Consider the following 7,403-nt stretch of genomic DNA (forward strand, 5'->3'; position numbering starts at 1 on the left):
TTCACCTTCTTATGATAGAATTGAATGGGAATCCATACTTTAATGCCTACATGATATAGGACTAGGAAGGATGTTTATAAAATTTGTGCATAGTCTCGTTGGTGATGCTCGTGCCAAAATGTCCATCAATGGGGAGTTAATGGAGCCCATCCCTCTTCGCAAACTTATAAGGCAAGGGTGTCCTCTATCTCCTCTTTTGTATGCCATTTCTTATCATGCCTTGGGATGGCTGGTCAAATTCTATGTGCAATAGGGTAAGTTGAATGCAATCGACATTCCAAGATCTATGGACCCTCTGCGCTTGCAACACTTTGTTGATAACTCTAATGCTTTGGTAAAAATGATGTGTAGAGTGTAGATAGTTTCTGGAAATGCCTGAACATCTTTTGCTTAGCCAGTGATTCAGTCATAAATCATGCTAAAAGTGGTTACAGAGCTTCAGAGGGAGTCTTCTTTGCAATGGTGACACAAGCGGGATGTAAGCCTATTGTGGATGGAGAACTTTTTAGACTGCTATGAATTTCCATGGGCTTCAATGTCACCCTCAATCAAAGGTGGAATTGGTTTCTGAATTGAAGGAAAAGTTGTATTCCTCGTAGAATTTTCAGCCACATTTGTTTGCTCGAGTTTTGTTCCTCAATCATTATCTTCTTTCCTCACTCATATTTTATTTGTCTTGTTGGGATGCCTTCTCATTACCAATTGAATAAAGCTTTTTTAGCATGGCAAGAAGATTCTTATTATGGGGAGGATCTAAGAATATTAACAAAATTCCAAACGTGGCTTGGTAAAGTTGCTACATGGAAAAAGATAGAGGTGGTTTGGGGAATTTGAACATCCAATTGCTCTCCACCGAGCTGGATTCCAAGTGGATTATGAGAGTTGCATCCTTTATAGACTATTGGACTCTACTGATCAAGAGAAACATGCACCTTTTCCACGTAAAGAACTCCACGAAGAGGCTATCACATGCTTAAAAAATTCATTTCGTTCCAAAGGAATCTGCTCTTATTTGCAAGTTCTGGAGAGCTTGGAACAATAAAAAAAAGTGGATGGGTGCCTCCTAGAAAGTTATTGTTTTCTTGAAACTTTTGTCTACAAGATTCTATCTTGTTTGCAAAAGTCTTTGAGATGGTAGCTTGGTTTGTATGTCTTTTCTAGGTGATTATTGATCCGTGACTATTTGTTTCTCTGTAGCATATAACTGTAAAGTTTTCCCCTTGTGTTGTGACCAGAGCCAATTGCTTGGTTATGATGGCCCCTATCCACCCTTAGGGGTAGGTGTACACCCTTTTCATTTTTCATGATTAAGTGCTTCTCTATTAAGAAACACACTCTCTAAAAAGGACCCTTGGAAATTCAAGAAAACTTGAAGAAAGGCTATAATTGAAGCTTTTTACACTAAGCTTTTTGTAGAGTTTCTTAGCTTCTAATTTCACATTGAGAGGTAACTTGTAAGTTCTAAATTTTGTACGTGGGTCGGTCACGAAGCCTCCATATAAACGTATAACTGTGGGATAGAGAGAGCGAGACTGAGGTAGCGCCAGAAGTGCAAATGAGGAACGCAGCGGTGGTGTTAGTGGTGTGGGCGCTCTCTCTACATTCCTTTGCGACTGCACATGACGGTAAATATCGTCTTCATCAGCTCGTCTGCGTGTTTCTTTCTTTCGTCAGCTCTCTCTCTCTCTCTCTACACGGCACATAGCAGTAATAGCGCAGCTCCATGGGCCCCCTGAGTTGCGCAAGGTCGCCAACCCACGGCACTTTCTGACACCCCTCGAGTGCTTTCGCCTATGTGGCAGAAACGCTCGCCATTGAAAAATTCAAGATCAATAGAATCAATGATTTTCGCTTGTGCCACGTAAGCACTAGCGCTGAAATTTAACCGCACAGTCTACGGTCCAGATCTTTGTTGATCGAGCACCTATAGATCCATTTGGGAGCCAAGGCAGACCAATCAGACCAGCCTGAAGGATATCTTACCACTATGCTTATGCACACTTTTTGTTATGTAAGGGAAATGGTAGCATTATATTGAGTAGTTTTGGCTTATCCACGATCCTAATCGGGTTCTGTTTGAGTTTACGTCTATTCACATTTAATTCATACCACTATGCACATCACTTGTGGAGTTCACATGCATGCTCACAATGAGTTCATGTGTTCCTGAATTTACACTTAGTTTACATCAAGTTCACACTGGAGATCAACAGATGTAAGCTTTGCCAACACACGATGCCGATTTTCAACCATAGATATAATTGGAGTGTCAATTAGTAACTAGGCTCACCAAGGACCTCTATTGATTAAAGGTTGAATCTAGGAGTCAAGCCCATAAGCACTTATAGCCTCGTTTGTTTCTGGCTCTTCAAATGTTGTCAATATATCCTATAGTTGATGCCCATGCACAAAAAAGAGATTAACCTCAATGGGTCGTTCATATAAGTTATGTTGACATAGCATGTGAGTTAGCAAAAAGGGTTACCTACTCGCATTTTTAAAATATTTTTACATACAAAAGAGTACCCGTCAAAGGGGATATACACAAATTTCAATTATGGGATTGATCTAAATCTAGGTCTTGTTTTCATTCCTCATCTTTATAATTGAGGCAAAACTTGTGTCAAGTTTGCATTACAAATAATCTTAGCATGGTGATAGAGATTGATTCTCGGTGTTTTTACTTTTGCGGTGAGCAGTTGACATCTTATTAGAATGGAAGCAAAGCATCCAGGATCCTAATAAAAGGTAATTTTTATGTACATTTGAAGTTTTGGATGTAATTGGTGTGTTTAAAGTATCTTAGGATGGTATCTGACATGATGCTTATTGGATGGAGCTATAGCTTAGCCAACACAACAACATTGATTATTTGCTCTACATTTTTCTTTTGAATAGATAGTCATATGCTACAATTTCTATATTGGGTGCATTGTGTCCTCAATAGGAATCAAATTTTTCACTTCGATTACTTAATAGACATTCTTTGTAGGTTGCTTTTATGGGATCCCTTCCAAGCTAATCCTTGCATTTTTAGCGGGGTGGTTTGCCTACCAGATACTACAGACGTCCAAATGATGTGAGTAGCTTTATGATTTTATCATCTCTCTTGAAGTGACTATGCAAGATTACAAAGTATGGAAACAATACATGTACTCATAAGCATGTGAACCAATATCGTGCTCTTCTTTGCTCAAGAAGAGGCAATCTTCATGTTCTGTAAAAATTGGTTACTACATGTTTCGATAAGTGAAGAAGTATGACCTATACAAGGCAATCTAAGGATAGCGTCAGTCCTCTAAAAAGTCCACTACCATGTCATCATAGGGTGTGACAACCCTTATTACCTAGAGCAAAGGATCAAAATTATGGTTCGGTTGTGGAATTGTTTCACAGGGCCATAAATAACTCAAAAGTAATTCATATCATTTGAGCGCGTTTTCTAAAGAAAATTTTAAAGTGAGACCTTAAATTTTAACATTTGGTGGGCTCTACTAAAGATCAAATGCAAGGTTGTAACTTGTAACTGCATAAGCAACTCAACAATTTCAATAAAATGTCCCAGCAAAGGTGGATACTATGTGCTTTTGCTTTTCAAAGGCTCTTGCCCTTCAAAGTCCTAGTAATCTCCCAAGGTGATTATCTTGCAATGATCTCCCTTCAATAGAGCACATTCACTACCTCATGATGGTACATGGTCCTTTTTGCACACTCATGATATAGTGTTGTAGGTCCCTTTCTTGAGCATAAATGGCTAAATGCGGATTACCCGCACCTGGACAGAAAGACCCTATGAAGCTTCAATGTTCCCTGCTATTGGATTCGGGCTCTTCTTGCACAGCTTAGGTGGAAGGCAAAGAGGGCTCCTTTCCGAAGGGGCCTGAGCGATTAGTGAGATACCACTCTAGAAGAACTAGCATTACCAAACCACCCTTTGGTGTAAGAGTCAAAAAGCCTTATAGAGTATCAACAAGGTCACAAGTGGCTAACATAACTCTACGGGTGGGAAGAAACTAAGTGCAAATTCAATTCAAGTTTGTCTTTTTCAAAGTGGCATGGATTGCAAATAAAGATAGTACTATGTGGATAGAATTGTGAGAGCAAAAGGCTAATGTTTTTAAATTTGTATTACTGGTCATATTTTGATTATTATGGCAAGTGTTGTTTTACTTATAAGAGTTTTCCTTTGATTATGTTTAAGTATGTGACCCTTCTTGCAAATGTTGAAAGGTCCTACTTGAGTTTTTGAGTTTCTTTTTCCTCCAAAATTCTAGCATTCTTTGAAGAAACTATTTTGATGGCTATTTTTGGAACTTTCTTTTTTGGGTGGAAAGGGTATGCCGAAGTGTATACTTAGGAAATACAAAGAAGCCCTACAAAAATGATGGCTATATGTCAAAGCCAAAAATACTGTGTACAAAAGATAACAAGGAAGTAACATGTGAGTGAAGTGATTGGGCCTGTGCATGGAAATTAGATTTGATTTGTATCGATTGTTAATCAAGTAATTCATAGCCCAAAGAATCAAGGCGAAATGTTATATTGCCTACAATCAACAATATTAGAGTGAAGAGAAAAGAAGTTTTCAACAAGTAGAACAATCTCAAGAGGCCTCAAAGGTCTATCCAAGGAGACTTGAACTCAAGACCTCTTGATCAAGTTGGAACTGGGATAACCAATTGAGAGAGAGAGAGAGAGAGAGAGAGAGAGAGAGAGAGAGAGAGAAATGAAATGTTATGTTAACGTCTCCAAAAGGCCAAAATGGCCTATGTGACCAAACCGTTACAAAATTGTGAATCTGATACCATGTCTGGGTACAAAAAGACTAGAACAAAAATACTACTACTACTACTAAAATCCATCCTCATCTACACTCTGGATGGAGAGAGAGAGAGAGAGAGAGAGAGAGAGAGAGAGAGAGAGAGAGAGAGAGAAGAAGAAGAAAATAAGTATTTTTGTTGTAGAAACAATCCCAAGAGACCCCAAAGATCTATCTAACTAGCCTTGAACTCATGACCTTACTCAAGCAAAGAATGTGTAGCCCCCTAGTTAATGCATCTCTTAAGCACTCCATCAGAAACTTATTTTCCATGGTTAGCCTTACCATGTGGCACTGATCAACAAACTTAATCATGGTCCACAATTGCTCTCAAGAGTAAGATGAGTCCCTATGGCCTTATGTAGGACCCAAAAAAAAAAGATGATTGTTCTTTGATTAAATAGGATGTATTCATTAACAAGCTTGTATCAATCTCAGTATGTTTGTCTTAGATTGTTGCCTCACTTTGGACTCATTGGTTCAATCTCACCAAGGTTTGGAGAGCTTAAGCACCTCCAATCATTGTAAGCTCTCTCTCTCTCTCTCTCTCTCTCTCTCTCTCTCTCTCTCTCTCACACACACACAGACACACATGTGCATGCATGTGTAGGGGCGCATAAATTAGTAATATATGTCAATTGTGTGTGTGTGTGTGTGTGTGTGTGTGTGTGTGTGTGTGTGTTTTTACCAAAATAAAGAAGTGTGTGTGCATACGCATGCACATGCACACGAATCTCTCATATGCCTTTGTTTGAACTAACCTTCATGTTGTAACTAACTTGTAGGGACTTGGCTTGGAATAGCCTTCATGGTAGCATTCCACCTCAGCTTGGAAATCTCCCAGCCTTATATGCCCTACATCTCCAAAAGAACCACCTCACCGGGCTCGTTCCTAAAGAACTTGGACAGCTCACTTCACTAAAAACCTTGTAAGAATCCCTCCCATTTTCTCCTTTTTCATTCACCTTTCAACCTTTTTGAGAATCAAACTTCATCTTCATTCATTTGCATAAACACAATAACATTTGAAATGCACCTAGAAACTTGACAAGAGGAGACATCACCTTGTTGGGTAGCAAAATTGATTTTTTAATTTTAATTTTTTTGAGGGTACAGGAACTTTGAAACACACGCACACACCCTATGTACAACAGCCTCATAGGTAGGGAGAGAGGCATCCCATCACACGCACACCCAACCCCTAAGGACTTAGAACATGTCTTCAAATCGCCAAGGAGGGATTGAACGCAAGACCTTAGGCACATAGGCTACAACTCTACCATTTGCATTGAGAATCCACATTAATTTTGTGATTAACTATTTTACAAAGAAGCATTTGTTTTACGTACTCATCCAGCTTGAACTTGTTTCACTCATCAAGCTTGAACTTGAACTTCTAGTCTCTTTCAATTACCTAATTTTCTACTACTGTGAAAACTATGTAGCTATGTCTACAGCAATGACCTTAATGGCACTATTCCTGTCGGTGGAGCTATGGCTAACTTTCAAAATATAGATATGTAAGCTCTCATTCTCTCTCTCTCTCTCTCTCTCTCTCTCTCTCTCTCTCTCTCTCTCATGTTTTGGCCTCCAAAGGACGTTCATAGAATGTTTTTGTCTCTGTACACGCATCTAATCAACTCAAGCCATTATGGTTCTCCTTTGCAGATGGCGTGACAATCCTAAACTCTGCGGTGATGCAATCAACGTGCCTTGCTTGGGGTGATTTTACACGGTAGTATATATCATGCTGAGATTAAGTTGTTAACTCTGCAAGGGAGCAACATAATCTCAAGATATTTCACCAAAAATGTTCACTCTTTTTCACCATCTATGCCCTTGTCCGCAAGTGAAAGTTAATGAAAGCATCAAGATTGCACATTTGCCCTGCTTTAACTCATACTGTGTGTACAGCTTTGTAAAATCTATACCAATTTGAGATTCATGTGAAAGAGTAGCCAAGGAGATCTCGTAGCTCTCTATATCACGTGCATGCAACAGTTATTAATAATACCCCTATATACATGTATTTACATGAGTGCCTATTTAAAAACCCCAACACCCCTATAAATATACATAGAAGTATACATTTTATAGAGTATTGATAATCCTCCCGGATACACATTTTGAAAACTGACCGCCTCAAGAATAAGATTAGCTACTCAAGGTTGATTTTGAAATTCTCAATGTTGAAATGTACATCAAAAATTATCCATGTAAAAGTAGATGGTATAGGGAATGGGCCTTGGGAGGCCTATTCTGCAGGTCAGGCGACCGGCGGTAACCGGGAGCCTGCTACAAAATGGGTCGACCAAGGCCTATTCCCGGCCGTCAAAGTCTCTGGGAGCCTGACCTGTCAACAGCCGGAATTACCAAACTTGCCTCAGCCTGACACCTCAGTGCAGGGAATATTGGGGCGCACATTTTGCCGGTGAAGGACCTGCTGTATCAGGTGGCTGGTTGCAGAACAGGCGATTAGAGACCTTGACAACAAAGGAATAGAATTTGTAGCAAGCATAAGCCATGAACATTCTTGCGTTTTTGGAGTGTATTTAAAATGACAAAACAAAGGTGTAGGCATTCT

The 7,403-nt window shown here is 39.4% G+C and overlaps 1 protein-coding gene across 1 annotated transcript; it reads left to right on the forward strand.

Moving 5' to 3' along the window:
• The first annotated feature begins 1,544 nt into the window (after positions 1-1,544).
• On the forward strand, positions 1,545-7,270 carry LOC147422061 (LRR receptor kinase SERK2-like). The gene is made up of 7 exons (XM_086503636.1): positions 1,545-1,625; positions 2,700-2,748; positions 2,993-3,079; positions 5,272-5,343; positions 5,605-5,748; positions 6,265-6,339; positions 6,488-7,270. Exons 1-7 carry the CDS (start codon positions 1,556-1,558, stop codon positions 6,543-6,545), a joined length of 555 nt encoding a protein of 184 aa, XP_086359762.1. The 5' UTR covers positions 1,545-1,555; the 3' UTR covers positions 6,546-7,270.
• Positions 7,271-7,403: the final 133 nt, after the last annotated feature.

Source organism: Adiantum capillus-veneris, chromosome 27 (assembly GCF_014529385.1).
Source record: "Adiantum capillus-veneris isolate H3 chromosome 27, ASM1452938v2, whole genome shotgun sequence".
NCBI lineage: Eukaryota > Viridiplantae > Streptophyta > Polypodiopsida > Polypodiales > Pteridaceae > Adiantum > Adiantum capillus-veneris.